General features: G+C 27.9%; 1 protein-coding gene across 8 annotated transcripts in view; it reads left to right on the top strand.

Annotated features, from left to right (window-relative positions):
* The window catches only part of LOC111634394 (homeotic protein antennapedia-like), a 184,621-nt gene that overhangs the window by 47,549 nt on the left and 119,631 nt on the right, over positions 1–17,441 (top strand). For 7 of the 8 annotated variants that reach the window (XM_023379181.1, XM_023379152.1, XM_023379156.1 and 4 more), the window contains one exon: positions 6,509–7,370. In XM_023379181.1, coding sequence (XP_023234949.1) covers positions 6,644–7,370 — 727 coding nt within the window. In that variant the 5' untranslated portion in view covers positions 6,509–6,643. Of the gene's footprint in view, positions 1–2,679; positions 3,256–6,508; positions 7,371–17,441 lie in introns of those variants that run through there. The other variant, XM_023379195.1, reaches the window with a different exon arrangement.

Below are 17,441 nucleotides of genomic sequence, written 5' to 3'. Positions count from 1 at the left end.
ACAACGTTTCAATGAAGATACGAATACTTTTGTTAAACTTTAAAATGACCTAACTTTAAAGTTAGGATTCCGTTTCTTATTCCTAAGGGAAAAAAAATCTTTTCGTCAATACATTTTATTGAATGGTTTTTATTTTTTATAGCCTTTGAATTTATCCTTTCAAATTTTGATAATCTTCTCTGGATGAATAGTCTAAATCGCCTATTTAAAGCTTACTGGAATGGTTATTTATATTTTAAGTTTTAGGTTTTTTAAAGTCGTAGCTAAAGTATATTATTTTAAAAATATTGCCATATTTAACATTGCCATAATTCGGTGAAGATATAATATATATTTTACTAACATTTTTAGCAAAATTTGAGTTATATTTTAAATTATAAACAGCTGAAATTATTCGTTCCTATCAATAACTTATCAAGAATAAGTCACAATATTAATATATAGCATATTTTACAAGCTAATTCATCTCATAAACAAAAATGAAAGTCTATCATCTAGAAACGAACAAAGTTGATGATGATTAAGTTTAATAACTTAAGTAATTAATGAGGTTTAATTATTGTATAAAAATCTATTTAGATTTATCTGTATTAAGTTTAAAAATAGGCCTAGATCTTATGAAACTCAATTATTTTTAAATTAAAGTAAGATAGAAATAAGTTCTATAGTACGGGCTTAAACTACTTAATATATCTTAAATTCGAATAATAATTGGTAGTAGTTTTATAACAAATCTATCATTATAAGAAATTGTTTAAGATATATTGGATTATTCTGATAATAGTAAAGAATAAAATAACTTAAACTCTGTAACAATAACTTGTAGATTAGGCATTATATTTCCTATATTGAACCAAAATTTATCATTTGTTAAGATAAGATTTGAGATTTAAATCAACCTATACTTCTAATAGTCTATTCTATTACATCAATATTAAAGACGTTTACGATTTCTCAGATCTAAACAATACCTTTTTACGTTTTTGGTTCGAAATTATTAAATAAACGACTACTTACCTTAAAAATTGTACATCCTTAAAAAGAATTAGTTTCTCGAGAAAAACCTCTACAAAACACAACTTGTGTAAGAAAAGGCAATACAAGTTTTACAAGGGAAGTTATTTACAGCCGATGTTAGTGGCCTAACTACTAAACAGGCCTCTCATTGCCCCGCAACTTTTGCAACTTTGTGTCGTAAAAAGAGATGATTGCTCTTGCTCTAGCTTTAGCATTTAAATAAAATTCTTCATTTATCATTCTAGATTTGTTAAAGAAAATATTTTTAACGTTCAAATTTGTTTAGAATTAAGATAATCTATTTTATACTTACATTTAATAAAAGATGTTTATACGAATCTCTATATTAACCTTAATTATTTTAACATTTTGTTGGTTTTACAGGTAAAAATGGAATCGTTGTAAAAATTTTTCTACTTCATTTCGTCAAATTTCTCTCTCTTTCTCTCTTTTTTTACTTCTATAATGCACACAAATAGTAAAGGATACGACTCATTTACTGCTTTAACACCCTAAACGGGGCATTTATCTAGCTTTATATCTATTATTCTAAAGAAAATATAGTCATATATCTCATCATTAACTTATAAAAAATCATCTAAGACAAAATATTTAATATCCAGAATAGATTATGTTATTTAGTCAAGTTAAAAAAATTCAGTTATATTGATAAAATATATTAAAAATTTACATGTTTAAGCATGCTTTAAAAGACTATAATTTATTTGCTTGTATTCGCATTATCCTAACATAATCTAGTTTTAAATTATTCTGAGAAGTTTGCTGAATTTATTATCTAAATAATGAATATTCATTTTATTACCTAGCTAATGATAATTATGTGCACATTAAAAAAGCAATCTATTGCATGTTATATAGGAAACTGTTTAATAAACAAGGGAATATTGAATATTTTGAGATAACTATCCATTTTTTTTCTTTTCGGATACATACTCTGCTATTAAGCTTATCTTAAATTACTTATGTGATTGACAAACAATTAAGTCAGTTATGTTGAATATTCATAATATTCTTTAAGTAGATTGGTTTGGCTTTAGTTGAGAAAGGTATATGGCCTTAACCTTGAGTTCAGGGTTAAAAAAAAAAGATTGTAACAATCTGTGTATATTGTAACTCATTACTGAATGCTTCAATGTGATTCATGAGTATTGAGCCACCCAACCATCTTGATAAACTGATGAAGTGAACATTCCTTCACTCTACGAGGACAGATCCTATTAGATAGTCCAACATTTATCATTTTTTTCTACTAAATAGTTTTATGAAACTAAGCTAATCATCTTTACTTACTTTTTTTTCGTAGGCACGTTATGCGCCTGTAATAATCCCAACAAAAAATTGCGTTATCCTTTTAATTTTTTAATGATTTAATAAGTTCTAAACTATCAAATTTTCAAAAAATAAAAGAATTTATGGAATTCATTGTAAATTTGCAACTATGTTTTATAAATTATTTTATATCTGTATGTGCTAGAAGCCTAGATAAGTCTACGTATGATTCCTACATACAGGTTTACATGCATTTTTTTTGAAGTTATTATTTATAATTACGTCCCATTATACTATTTTCCTTTTTAAAACAATAAAATTCTCAATTTTTTTCCTATCAAGGAACAATTCATATTATATTAAATAACTTTGATGTAGATAACAAAATCATCTTCATCGATAAATAAACAGTAATAAATCGTAATATATAGCCTATATATTTGTGTTTAAACTATGACATATAAAGATTTTGAAGACTAGTTTCATACTATACATTATAATACACCCACTCGGATTTTAAAGGATGTATGTTCAGGACCTCAATCTTTCTAGAATCTTTATATCTTTTAGGCTGACACCATCATCTCCAGATGATTTGAAGTCAGTAATGATTAAACGAGTTATAAGATTATACATGTTCCCACCCGTATCTGTATGCCATTAGTCTTTGGAATAACGATAACTCTGCCTAATGTTAAAAAACCATTAATGGCTTAAATCTAAGAAAAAACGAGAGGATATAATATTTAACAATGAAAATTTTTTCTACGTAGTAAAAATAAAAATAAAAACATATCTGAGATTTTTCATAATATAATTTACCTACTTCCTTTAAGCTGATATTCAATTCCGCACATTCTAGTAATTGGAAGAAATTATTGGAATATGTTGAGCCATTTATGAAGTGTAATACCATACATCTCGGCCATCACTGCAAATGACTAGAAGGTATGTCAATTAAACTACTGAATTCCTTTTGAGACCATTTAGGCAAACCCTGTAGGCCAACCATCATTAGTGATTCCATTTATTAAAATGAGATTACTATAAACTATTATTATGAAAATATTTTAGCATTAGTATCAGCATAAGCCGCTCTTGTACCGAGAATAACAAAATTTGAATAAATCGTTAACATAATTTAAAGATATTTATTCGTAGAATAATCAAAGTTTAAATATAGAATTAAGTTTACAATGAACCATAACATTCTATTATACATATTTTTAACTTTAAACAATAATCACAAAACGCAATAATTTCGTAGTTTTAAAGCTTCAGCACCAAAATACATTGGCATAATAGTTACAGTAAATTATAATTTGTAATTTTTTTATATAATTGTTCATTAAATAAGTTTGGTTTACACGCTTAACTTATAACTTGTTATAAGTTACGTATATAATTAATTAATAGGTTAACTACAGTACAGTATATGTAAATTGTTACAAAAAAACGATGTAATTATGACTGAAATTTATCAAATAATCTACCTTATATTGTGAATATGTTTATTTTTTCTTCTAGTAAAACGTTTTGAGTCAAATTTTCGGATAATTCTGATAGAAATTTCTAACTTCAAATAGTCTGTTTAGCTGATAACTAATTAAATAATATCATTTTACTTGCTGTAAAGTTACTTTAAGTTAAAAATAACTTCTTGTTTATTTTTAAAAGTTAAGTCTACATAAAAACAACTTAAATTTGTTTAATAGATCTATATTAATTACATTAATATAGATCTATTAACAGATTAAGATGGAGTAAAAATATTTTAATGTATTAATATCCAAAAAAATTAATAGTACAAAACATTTAACGTGCTCCTTAATTTAAATTTTATTCAAAATAGTTCTATAGATATACACTTTTAAATATAATTAAAAATATAGCTTTATATTTTATTGTATGTAGCTACAAAATTTAATTATAAATAATTAAAGTAATATTTTTATTATTTCTGAATTGACAAGTTTAGTTTAGTCTTTTTAAAGGTTAATCCTTAATTTGCAATAAGAAAAATTAAAGTTTTAAAGTTAACTTAACATTTACTTATTCAGAGTAAACTTTTTAAAATTTTGATATAAATTAGTTAAAAGAATGACACACTAAATGTTGTCATAACTTCTATTAGTTGATTTCAGTGTAAATTTTAATTGGTAAATAAATGCAAATAAATGCCCTTATCTCTATTCTATCCATGCACATTGGTTGATTTTATTTGTAACTTTTTTCAAAGGGAGTCTTAATGTTCTCTCCACCTAATAAATGAAGCAAAACGAAATCCACGTGCCTTCACGTTTTCCATGACGACCTATCCCGACAAAGTTCAAACTTCTAACTAAAGAAAAGCGAATTGCGGTATAGATGAGGATAACACTTTTTTTTCTTTCATTTCTTTACTCCGCCCTACTTCATTTCACTAGTGTTACAAAGTTTAATTACTTTTGAAACCAACCGTTAACCGACTTCTCTTGTTCGCTATGTTGTATTTCAACAAGCATAACTAACGTCTAAATTTAACAGAGACTTTGTTACATTTAAGTAATACATTATCCTTAATGACATTCGAAAAGTTTGTAAGCTTAACCATTAAACCTTGTAAAATCAGCGTTAGAATTAATATAAAGCCTAAATTATTTGCAAAATTTAAGCGCATAAATGAAATTTTATGAAGATTTTCTAAAATAAATTATTTATATTTTTATTAATTTAAAAATTTTAGATTGAATTTATTTACTTTTTAATTTAATTTTGACTCATTGTCTAGAAATTTTACTCCCATTTAAGGTTAGGGAAGTTCACATAAAAGTTAATTGTAGCCCCATTCCAAGACAATAAGTCTGTGATAGAAAAGATGGCAGCGGTTCACTCCTAGGCCTCCTGTTGTTTGGTTGACCAATAAAGGTGTGGTCCAACTTTTACCTTTGCCACTCCCCTCTACCCATGAAAAATATTTACAAGACGAAAATTACAAAATAAAGACGATTTAATTAATATAAAACTAACTGTTGGAATGAGTACCACATTACACACTTAAACATAATCATAAATGTAGAAACTTAAGCATTTAACAAAGATATTTAGTAAAAAATAAAAGTAATTAAGAAAGATGTAAATACTGTGTATATATATATCTTTAATTATTCAATTGTTTTTATAAAAACATTCTTAAAAATAGCCTAATTTTTAAATCTATATTCTTATTGTTAGATTAGTTTGTAGATTTATTAAATTTCTGAATTAAAAGATTGTATAATATTTTTTGGCTGGTTTTAAGATTATTATTCTAGTTTTTTAAATTAATAAATAAAATAACTAATATAGCAATAATACATTAAACAGGAAAAAATACTATTTACGATTCTCAACACAACTAAAATAGTGAATAAAAAATTTAAACTGATCGCATAAAGTAGTTTTACAATTCTGTTTACAATTAAATATATAATTTACAATTTTTAAAATTATTCAATGCGAATTATAAATCTGGTTTTTATAATTTTAGATGAATTTAATATTCTATATTAATTTAAAATATAATGTTTACTTATTATTAAAATAAGCATTTTATTTATTAAACTTGCTTAAAATCATATGGGAATAAATTATTTTAAGCAAGTTTAATACATTAATACGTCTTAAAATATTCCTATGAATATGCATAGTACATAATTTTTTATTAGCAACCAATGTTCTTTTTCAATTTTTTTTTTATGGTTGTCATATAGATTGCTTATTAAAAGTTTAAAAATATTTAAAAAGTGTCATGTAAAGCGTTTTAAAATTAAACATTATCACACAAATAACAATTTCAGATTTTAAGGAATAGACCAAAATTAATGTTTACACAACGGACTAGTTTCCATTAGATAAGTAGGTCTAATTAAAGTCATTAGTTCGGTCGCATAAGTAATTTATATTTATAGTTTTAAGATTTTATAAATAATTCAAGAAATTAACTGAATATGAAGATGTAAATGCATTTACTATAGGCCTATATATACAGTATAATATAAAGTTTCTGCGGTTTTTAGATAATACATTTGTATAATAATTATTGACAATATTATATAAAAACTGTTGAAATAATATCTATAATTGTTGTTCTCTCAGACGCTTCAAATACTATAAAGCAATTTACGTATTCCTTACATTTGTCTTAAAACTATTCTTCTTTTTCTTTCTGTTTTCCCTGCAGGCGTGGATGTACAGAGCACTGCCATTGGTTCTCATCGCATATCCTACAAGCCAACACGCCTGCGCAGTCCACTCCTTCAACAACTTCTGATCAACTTTCCCCATATTTAAATAAGATCACAAATCATCGGGGACCATGAGTTCATATTTCCCAAACACATATCTGACGGACCTGAGAAATGCTGGCGGTGGAGATCACTATACACCCCAGAGTGTTCACGCTCAGTCCGGACGGGACACCTGTGACCAGGGACAGAGACAGTATCTTCAACCTCAATATGCAGCATCATCACCAGCCCAAGGTGCCACTTATCCACGCTTTCCACCATATGACCGATTGGAAATTCGTCCCATAACATCTGCACCAAGTTCTCCAAGTCCCCCCGGGCATTATTATGGAAATCACTGCACTCAGCAGCCACCAGGTCCCATGCCACCACAACCTCAGCATGCACCACTCACTCACCCGAACGCTTACGTACCTCAGGATGGACAAAATTGTCGTGGTTCTCCTAACGATCCTCAAGGACCTCAACAACACCCTAACATGTCACCACCACAATACCCACCGAGTTGCAAGATGCAACAACAACCTCCACAACAGCCTCAACCAATGCCACAACAACAGATGACCCACGATCCCAACGTCATCGTCCAGCGACCTTTGACCTCTGACTGCCCACCTAACAACATGCACCAGGCCCCTTGCCAGAGTCCTGTACATTCTCCACCCCAACAAATATACACACCCAACCACGTGACTCCCTCCAATCCCAACGGGAACCACGTGCAACAGCAGGTCCAGCCTCCGAGCTCGGGCAACTTGCCAAGTCCACTGTATCCATGGATGAGGAGTCAGTTTGGTAAGTCTTTGTTTCGCTATCGTTTTTTCAGTTTCTTTACTAATTCGTAATATAATTTTTAACGCTATTTTGGTCAAACATTTATAAATAAATATTTTAAATTTTTATTAATATAACTAGGTCAAAATTTAATCATTTCTAATTCAAATCAAAATTAATTTTATAATAATAACCCTTTTGAAAAATTCTATAATCATCGTCAAAAATGAATATAATTTTATAATTACTTCCATGATATACTTTATGTTTAAGTTTTTGTCGTTTAATTTTCCCGCCAGCATTTGTCCGCCATTTTGTAAATATTTCCCTCTAGTGGAGAATACTTACAACTAAACGGGCTACTTTATTCCTTGATTGTCGCACCCTCTGGAGGTACAGAAACTAAGCATTTTCGAAGTTTTCACCTTATCAAACACAACAATAAAAAATTATAAAATTACTGAAAAATTGATCGATATTAATTAAAAATAAAACTGATATTTTTAGAAATTATTAATATAATTAAAAATATAGCTTTATATTTTATTGTATGTAGCTACAAAATTTAATTATAAATAATTAAAGTAATATTTTTATTATTTCTGAATTGACAAGTTTAGTTTAGTCTTTTTAAAGGTTAATCCTTAATTTGCAATAAGAAAAATTAAAGTTTTAAAGTTAACTTAACATTTACTTATTCAGAGTAAACTTTTTAAAATTTTGATATAAATTAGTTAAAAGAATGACACACTAAATGTTGTCATAACTTCTATTAGTTGATTTCAGTGTAAATTTTAATTGGTAAATAAATGCAAATAAATGCCCTTATCTCTATTCTATCCATGCACATTGGTTGATTTTATTTGTAACTTTTTTCAAAGGGAGTCTTAATGTTCTCTCCACCTAATAAATGAAGCAAAACGAAATCCACGTGCCTTCACGTTTTCCATGACGACCTATCCCGACAAAGTTCAAACTTCTAACTAAAGAAAAGCGAATTGCGGTATAGATGAGGATAACACTTTTTTTTCTTTCATTTCTTTACTCCGCCCTACTTCATTTCACTAGTGTTACAAAGTTTAATTACTTTTGAAACCAACCGTTAACCGACTTCTCTTGTTCGCTATGTTGTATTTCAACAAGCATAACTAACGTCTAAATTTAACAGAGACTTTGTTACATTTAAGTAATACATTATCCTTAATGACATTCGAAAAGTTTGTAAGCTTAACCATTAAACCTTGTAAAATCAGCGTTAGAATTAATATAAAGCCTAAATTATTTGCAAAATTTAAGCGCATAAATGAAATTTTATGAAGATTTTCTAAAATAAATTATTTATATTTTTATTAATTTAAAAATTTTAGATTGAATTTATTTACTTTTTAATTTAATTTTGACTCATTGTCTAGAAATTTTACTCCCATTTAAGGTTAGGGAAGTTCACATAAAAGTTAATTGTAGCCCCATTCCAAGACAATAAGTCTGTGATAGAAAAGATGGCAGCGGTTCACTCCTAGGCCTCCTGTTGTTTGGTTGACCAATAAAGGTGTGGTCCAACTTTTACCTTTGCCACTCCCCTCTACCCATGAAAAATATTTACAAGACGAAAATTACAAAATAAAGACGATTTAATTAATATAAAACTAACTGTTGGAATGAGTACCACATTACACACTTAAACATAATCATAAATGTAGAAACTTAAGCATTTAACAAAGATATTTAGTAAAAAATAAAAGTAATTAAGAAAGATGTAAATACTGTGTATATANAAACAGACATTAAACATAGCCTATATAGACTTAATTTTTATTACCAAAAAAATTTTAAAATAAATTGTTTGATTAAACTTATTCTAAAATATTCAGTATTATATATTGAAAAAAAGAATGTATAATACTGTGCAGTATTGTACTATAGCCTATAGTACAGAATTTTTATTCTTTTTATTGTTTTTTGATCATGTTATATTGACAAAAAGATACACCCCTCCTAATAACAGATGCTTCGTATTAAAAGAATTTAAACAGGTATATGATATTTCTTACCGCATATAGATTCATACATTATTTTAAAAGCACGACTTCGATATTTCATAACTTGTGTTCATTTATAATCACTTAATGTGTTGATTTATAATCGTTTAAAATCAGTAAATTGAAGGCTTAGTTCTGAATTAATATCAACATTTTTGCCTTATTTATATCTATATTAAACTTATTTTTTAATAATGAAACTTAAATTGCCATAAATAACTTAATTTAAATTATTTACTATAATTTATTGGTCTGTTCATACGTAAATAGAAAATAAACTTTACAACTTATTTTTAAATCTCGACGTTCTATAATAGACTTTACAATATATAAATATATTTAATAAGCTATTTTATTGGTTTTTATTCACTAAAAATCTCTACAATGACAAAATATATTGCCTACAGAATTTTAAATATGTTTTAAATTTCTAAAATTCGACAAAAAAATTCGATTTTAAAATAGATACCATAAATGTCGTATTATGTAATCAGAAAAATAATCGTCCAAATACTCGGTTGTCACATAAACAAGAATTATTACTACCGTGTTACATATATTTTCTATGACGTCACACAGCCAAGGAAGACAGCATGGCTCCCGACATAAACATTCGAAATGTGTACCATTATTCATTCTTCATGCAGCTCACGTTCCTCCCACTTACTACGCCCCATCGCTCTCATTGGTTAACTCTCTGCATGCCAATTCTGTACGTTCCGCCTCCGTTGCCATGGCGACTTACCGATCGAGTTATGGCGCTGCCGATATAGCTTATTTTCGATCGAAATTCTTTTTTTTTTATGCTTATAAAAACAACTAAAATAGATTTTTGAAGGTTATCGATGAAGATTAATAATATATAATTTTTAATTAATCCGATAATTTTTAAAATGCAGTTAATGAGAAATCTTTAACCGGATTAAATAGGAAAAAATAATAATTTTAAGCTAGATAAAATAAAGATACTACATGAAGATTAGTTTATTAATATGTTTATTATTTATTATAAAGCTCATTTTAGATTATAATTCTTTTTTGAGCTTGAAATTTAATTATTGGTTGAATTAAACTGAGTATTTTGTGTCATTAATTGTTAATTGAAATTTTATTTTTGCTAGTAAAAAAAATACTTTAGTTTGTCTTTCTTTATAAAGTAAGTATACAATAGTTTTAGTAGAATAGAAATTTAAAAACTTAAACAGTTAATATTTTTTTATTTTTGTAATGAAACACACAAAATGGATCTCGGCATAGTTCATAGGACAAATCAAATTATACACTCCCTTGTATGTAGCGACAGCTGGTGTCAATTTTCTGAAAGACGTCACCATTGTATTGTATTCATAATTATACTTAAATTCAGCTACTTTTGATTATTAATTTTTATTTCTTCCCTTTCTTTTTTGGCGTATCTAGAAAATATGATAATGTCTGAACGATTTTTCTTTTTTCTTTTTTTTTTTTTAATATCTTGTAAAATAGATAACCTTATCTACTTCGATTACCTCTAATCGGCAAGCTTCTGTAGTAACATAATATCAAAACTTACACGATTGTACAGGAGTACTTTCCTTCTTATACTGATAAGCTAATAACACTCGTTCGCCTATTATTTTTGCAATTTTTCAGGTGCACGCATCTCTACGGATTCTGGTTTCTCTAACAGTAATTTGTTACGCTGAGTATGGCCTAAAAACATAATAGGAAAAGCGTGAATATTTATAAAACTGTATAGTCTGAGCTAAAGAAATCGTAACTTCAATTTTAAACTTATTAACTTATATGTCAATAGTTGTATGAAATTTCCATATCAAAGAACATTTAACGAATTAAAGGTGTAAAATATTAAATAAAAATGATTAGAAGGCATAAACATTTTTTTTTTTTTAAATTTCATGATTAAATTCTAAGGAAACATTTTTCATAAAAAATTATGTTTTGTGTATTTTATTTAAGGCTTATTAAATTTAAACTTTAAAACGTTAAAGAGAATTTTACCGATAGTAATAATAACTTTTATGAAAATTAAAGAGAAAAATTTTATTCATATTTTTTTAACTTATTAATTATGGATTTTTTTCCATTAAATATTGGCTAATTTAAAATTAAATGAATCTTAATATTTAAATTCTTATTATATTAAAACGCAATTGAAATTAAATATTACATAATCAATGTAAAAGATTAATTAAATTCTAGTTTTAATTGTTTAAGGCTAAAAATATTTTCTTACATAATTTTATACTAACAAAAATGTTGTTATTGGATCTCAGTTAAAATTTTTATCATTAAAATGTCATTTATTGTATATTTTTGTAGGCCTATAATAAGTTATAGGCTATAATTTGCAATATATTACTCTCTCTATTTTTTAATGCATTGAAATCTATAAAATCATGTCTTATTAATTAAAAATAAACTATGCATTTGAATAGTCCACTATTTTTGTAATTTCTTAAATCTGTTTTATTCAGAAATTTATTGTACTTTATATGATGGATATAGTCATATATTATTCAATTTTAATATTTTAAAATTCTCCAGTAAGTATTTTGTTTGAAAAAGCATTTTTATTCTTAAATTATGTTCGGAACAATAGAAATGGTATCCACTATAGAAAATATAAACCCGGGTAAAAGTTTTCTATCAATGTTTAATGCATTTGCAGCAGTACTTTAGAATGCAAGTCCCGATTCTTTTAAGAGAAAAAGTTTTTGTGCTCTTGCGTGACGAAAAAAGATAGCGTTGGTTGGTTCGTGACTTCGTTTTTTTCCCGTTCCCATCTTCTGATCTAATTGGTCCGCTTTCTTCCATTCTCTAGAGAAACTTCTACGGTCTTCTCACCTATCTTCCTTATGAAGGGACTCAGGTGGAAATGGATTCCATTAGTTGGATTGTTCGACTGAGTCTCGATCCGTCCCAAGCCAATAAGGTAATGGATGCAAGTGATAGATGTGGCCAAAGGAAGATTGGTTTACCTGTAGAAGCTCTTGGCCTCCGCTACTAAAATTATTTAGAATGTTGAGAGTTTTTTTATTCACTGGAGGGAAATTTTCGAATGTAATAAAGCGTTAAAGTTTTACTTTTTAAGAAGTTTTCCAAATTTCTTTCATAGGCATATGTTACATCACTCTTCGGTATTGATCGTTTACGAGAAGACATAAATCTATTAATGAAAAAAGTTGCATGTTGTACTTAATATTTTTATATGAGTATTTTAAAATCATAACTCGATCATAAATTAACACATAATTTTTCCTAGACACACTTTATCATTTATTAAATGAGACACGTTAGTTTTATGAATGGAAGAATAGAATCTAGCTAGAATTTTAAAAACAGTTCGCTCAATTATTTTTGATTAATTTTCTTACATGAAATACAAATTTTGCTGTGTCACTTTTCTTAAATAAATAATTTTTAATTTAGCTTTATTATAAATTTAAATCGTTTGAATAAATAATATTTTAATTTTACTATTTACTAAAGGATGTAAATAATAATAAGTGTACTGTACTTTTTATTTATTCTGATACAACATGTTTTATTTGCACCATGTTTATTTTTGGTTCGGAAAACAAATATTAAACTAAGCATTGGTTTATTAGATGAATAGATATAAAACGTAGATAAGACAGAGGACTGTATTATTCAGTTCAATGAGATATAGTATACATTACCAGTGACATTGTATGAGATTCTATTTGGATCTCACATATAACCGTTCTCTATCCAATAGTTTCTGAAGCCTTTACTGGTAACAAATAACACTGTAACTATGCGTTGCAAATTTTTCTCTATTCCTACCTTTAGAATTATTTAAAATTTTCAAACCATTGAAAAGTTTAAAGGTAAAACGATGCTTACTCGTTTCTTCGTATTCAATCTATTCCACGACTAAGACTACTAATAATATCAATCGTATAATTTATGATTTATTTTTAAAAAATATTGAACAAGCAAAGCTTAGATTATTTCAAAAGATATTTAATCCTGTTGTAGAACTAACGAGTGTTTAAAAATAAAACTTTAAGAAGATTTTATGGCACCGAGTTTCTCAAAAACGCTAATTTAAATCCATTTCTATCTTAGAAGTTGTGGAAGGAAAGTTTATAAGGGATTCCACTTAAAAACATCACAAAAATCGAATTTAAAATTATAGGATATAAATTTTATCATGAATTGGACTAAATTATAGAATTAAAGTTCAATTTATTCTATTACGTCAATAACAGCAAAAATTAATTGTTTTATATCATTTCTTGCTAAAAATATATGCACTGTACAGTATATTTAAATAAAGATTAAAGCATAATTGATTAAAAATTTAATTTTACTGAAATAAGCTACCTTTGCGCATTTTTCTGGGAACAGATTATCATACGCGTTTGTTTGAATAGCAAAGTGTGGAAACGAAAAAGGAAAGAAAATAATCTTTATTTATTTTTTGTTGATAGTATGTTCACTTTTCAGTATATTTTCAAACTATTCGCGTTTTTTTACAGCAGTAATAATTTCTCTGCTCGACTTATTTCCTTATCAAATTTCGTAAAGTGGAGTGGAGCATGCAGCAACCAAACGCGGATGACTGGATGCTAAGAATGTAACGAATTACAACGGAATCGAGTCATAATGAATTCACGGCACATTGTCTTAATTAGTTCTGAGTTCGGGTAAGTCGTTTAATTGGTATGAGGGTTTCATTAACGCAAAACTTCGAATCTTCGCTTGATGGGTGTTAGTCGTTGTTTTCAGACTTAGAAAGGATCGCCAGGCACTACCGAAATCCCCCAGGCTCCTAGTGAAAGATTTGTGAACTAATTAGCTACTGAGCTAATCATTTGGGTCTTGTGATTCACTCGAGAACTATTATGTCTGTCACTTTGCTTCGCTATACTTGGAAAACATTTTTCTCTTAAACGAAAATAAATCTATATACAATAATCGAATTCTTAATTGAAACGATACGAACTATTCAGTATCCTTTGTTGTTCAAATTCTGCTTATATACATAAGAATACTTTTAAAATTTGTCTGCCTAAATTGAAAATACGATCGATTCAACTCGAATTAATTTATAAAATATTGAGGAAAAAATTTATTAAATTTCAAATGACATTATCTGTTTTTCTCTTCATCATAGATACTTCTGTAAATTCAAATAATTAAATCTAATACTGATTATTGATAAAATATTATCTTAAACATATTTATAGAGCAATATTTCTAACATAATTCTGATGGAATAACTGGAGCAACGGAAGAAGGAAGAACGGGGAATGCTAATTTAATAGCGATCGATAGGAGCTAGACTAAAAAAAAGGCGAGGTTATGCATCGTAATTAATAGCTTATATTTGCGAAGGACAAAACGTAAAATGATAATGGATTCGAAGAAATCATAAAGGAAAATTGTCAATTAATACTTTATAGCAATTTTAATTAAAAATATTCAAGGTAATATATGTAAGAAATGATGATGAAATTTTGTTACTTTGCCTTAATTGCCATGAGGAAAAAAACATATAAGTCTATTTATTTATTTATTTTTATTTCAAAAAGAACAATTTAATTTTGTATAGATTTGTTGCAAAAAGTAGCAAAGTTTTGTTTAAAAATATTTCAAAATTATTATCGAATAAGATATTTAATTATTTGAGGCATTTATATAGCTTATATTTTATAATTAATAAATTACATTTTTCATAAATAAATATGAATATTTCCATTGTAATTTATCAATTAATGTTCTTATAAAAATATGAAAATACGAAAAGAGAAAAACATTTTAAATATGTAGAATTTTTCGTATGTTTTGAACATAATTTATTTTTATTTTCGATTAAAGGAAGTGAAAAAATTTTATTTGCATCGGATCGATATTTAAAATTGCATATTTACATTTATTTGTAATGTTTCTATATCTAAGAACAGCATTTGATCCGCTTGAAATTCAAAACGTTTCGCATTTATTAATATGAATGGTCCTATCTGGAAAAAAACACGCAATGTTTACTTTAAAAAGAAAATAGCGCCAGTGGTCGAATTTCCCACGCACTAACCCATAATCCTTCAGAACCTTCATCCCATCAGCCATCAGTCAAGGATAAACTATGTTCGGTACTGGAATGTGATGGGAAAGAAAATCAATTACCTGCCCAGCTTTTCTATTTCTCGTTCGCTCCCCACTTTCCTTCTAGCAGAAGGCAATGGAGAGTACGAGCGCAGCTGGCACTCGAATCCCCTCGTTCATCAACCCGGTCTGCCAACGAAAAAGAAACTAGAAAGATGGTAACCACTGCTGGATTTCTACGGAAATTTCCCCGGAGAAGAAATAAAGCGATGCGCGGAAATTAATCGCGCCCGCAGCTATTTCTTATTTCTGTTCCGTGCAGAATTTCTAGTTGGTACGAAGCAAGCGCTAAGATGTGTTACCTCATCTCCCACACGTCCATTCCTTAATCCGGCCCACTGACAGTATAAGGGTAAGCAGTGAGTGAAGCATGGATGGCAACGAATTGCTGCCATCTTTCACTAGAAGGGAAAAGAAGTAGCTAAATTCGTAAAACTTCTCTGCAGACTCGAATGCTGTTTGTTTCAGTGACAGCGGGATTAAGGTTAGGATGAAAAAAGCCACACAAGAAAACTTCCATCTGACAAATGATTTTCAAACTTTAATTTCGGTTTCTTTTCTTCCTTTTTTATTTTCTATTATTAACGTCAACCATAAATGATGTTTCGTTTCTACTCGTTAGCCGAATCAATCTAGAAATTCTCTACGGTATATGAATCCCATTAATAATATTCGTGAACGATTTTTGTTATCTTTAGCAAATATTTAATTAGCATTATTCGCTATGGAAACGGGTTTAGCTTGTGTTATATCGAACAGCAATCTACTCGAATTTGCTTTAAGTGCGTTCGTCAATACCGAGCACACATCAGTTTAATGTCTTTCTAAATCATTTTGCAAATTAGAATTGTCTAACTCTGCTGCTGCATCTAAACAGAATTTAAGAAAATTTCTTTTGAATAAAAAAAGTTCATAAAAATCACAAAATAACTTAGGTTATTAAATTATTTAGCAATTTCCATCCACTTCACATTTAATAACATGAACGAAACAAAATTATCAAAATAGTTATCAAAGCTTAAGAAATGAATTCTGTGCTACTTAAATGAATATTTAAAGCTAATTCATTTATTGTAATTTTTAATCTAATTAATTCTTTTCAATTACAGAACAGTTCAAACACGAAAAAGCCATATAATTATAGGGTAATTTCCAGATGGAAGAAAGTAAAAACACAAAACTAATTTGATAAGAATAGAAGCATTTCAAACTGGAGAGAAAAATGGGTCATTTTTCAGATTTGTTTCGTTATCATTTGAGATGTAGCAGTCCATCCGACAACTTCCAAAGAACCTTTTGTAATCTCATTTCTTCTGTCGACGCCTAATTGAGGTTGTATGGCCTGGTATATGTCATGTAATTGCTGTGTAATTGCTGTGTAAAACCTGCCCCCCATGTCACTGGAGTCGCCTTGTTTTCGTGAATACAACAAGTTGTAAAACGATTGTGACAGCCGTGAGTTAGGCGGGCGACCTCTGAAGCTGGCAGTGTTTTTTCATCTCCTTTCCTTCTTTTATGGCACGTGGGCCACTTGGGCGGTCTTCCTGGAATACGTGTTTTGGCTTCGAAATGTGTCAACATGTACCCGCAATTTGCTATTCAGCTATCGAAAATTTAGAACATAAACAAAAGAATTATTTATATTCGATCATACGTAATAGCATAAGCGTGCTGTGCGAAAGTCCATAATTTTTACTCCCTTACACCTTAAAAAGTAACTATTTTAGCACGTATTTTTGTTTATTTAATACTTAAAGTTTTAAAAATAAATCCAATTTTGAGAAAATTGTACTGTACTTTATAATTCAAAAACGACAAACTATGAAAATATTTTACTTTCCTATTTTCAATAATCTATAAACCTGTTTGTTTATAATAATCTATAAACCTATTTATACAGTATATTGATGGGGAAAAG

Source organism: Centruroides sculpturatus, unplaced genomic scaffold (assembly GCF_000671375.1).
Source record: "Centruroides sculpturatus isolate CEXI.00-Female unplaced genomic scaffold, Cexi_2.0 scaffold210, whole genome shotgun sequence".
Taxonomy (NCBI): domain Eukaryota; kingdom Metazoa; phylum Arthropoda; class Arachnida; order Scorpiones; family Buthidae; genus Centruroides; species Centruroides sculpturatus.
The sequence above is the reverse complement of the archived record's forward strand: the minus strand, read 5'-3'. Positions and strand labels throughout refer to the sequence as shown.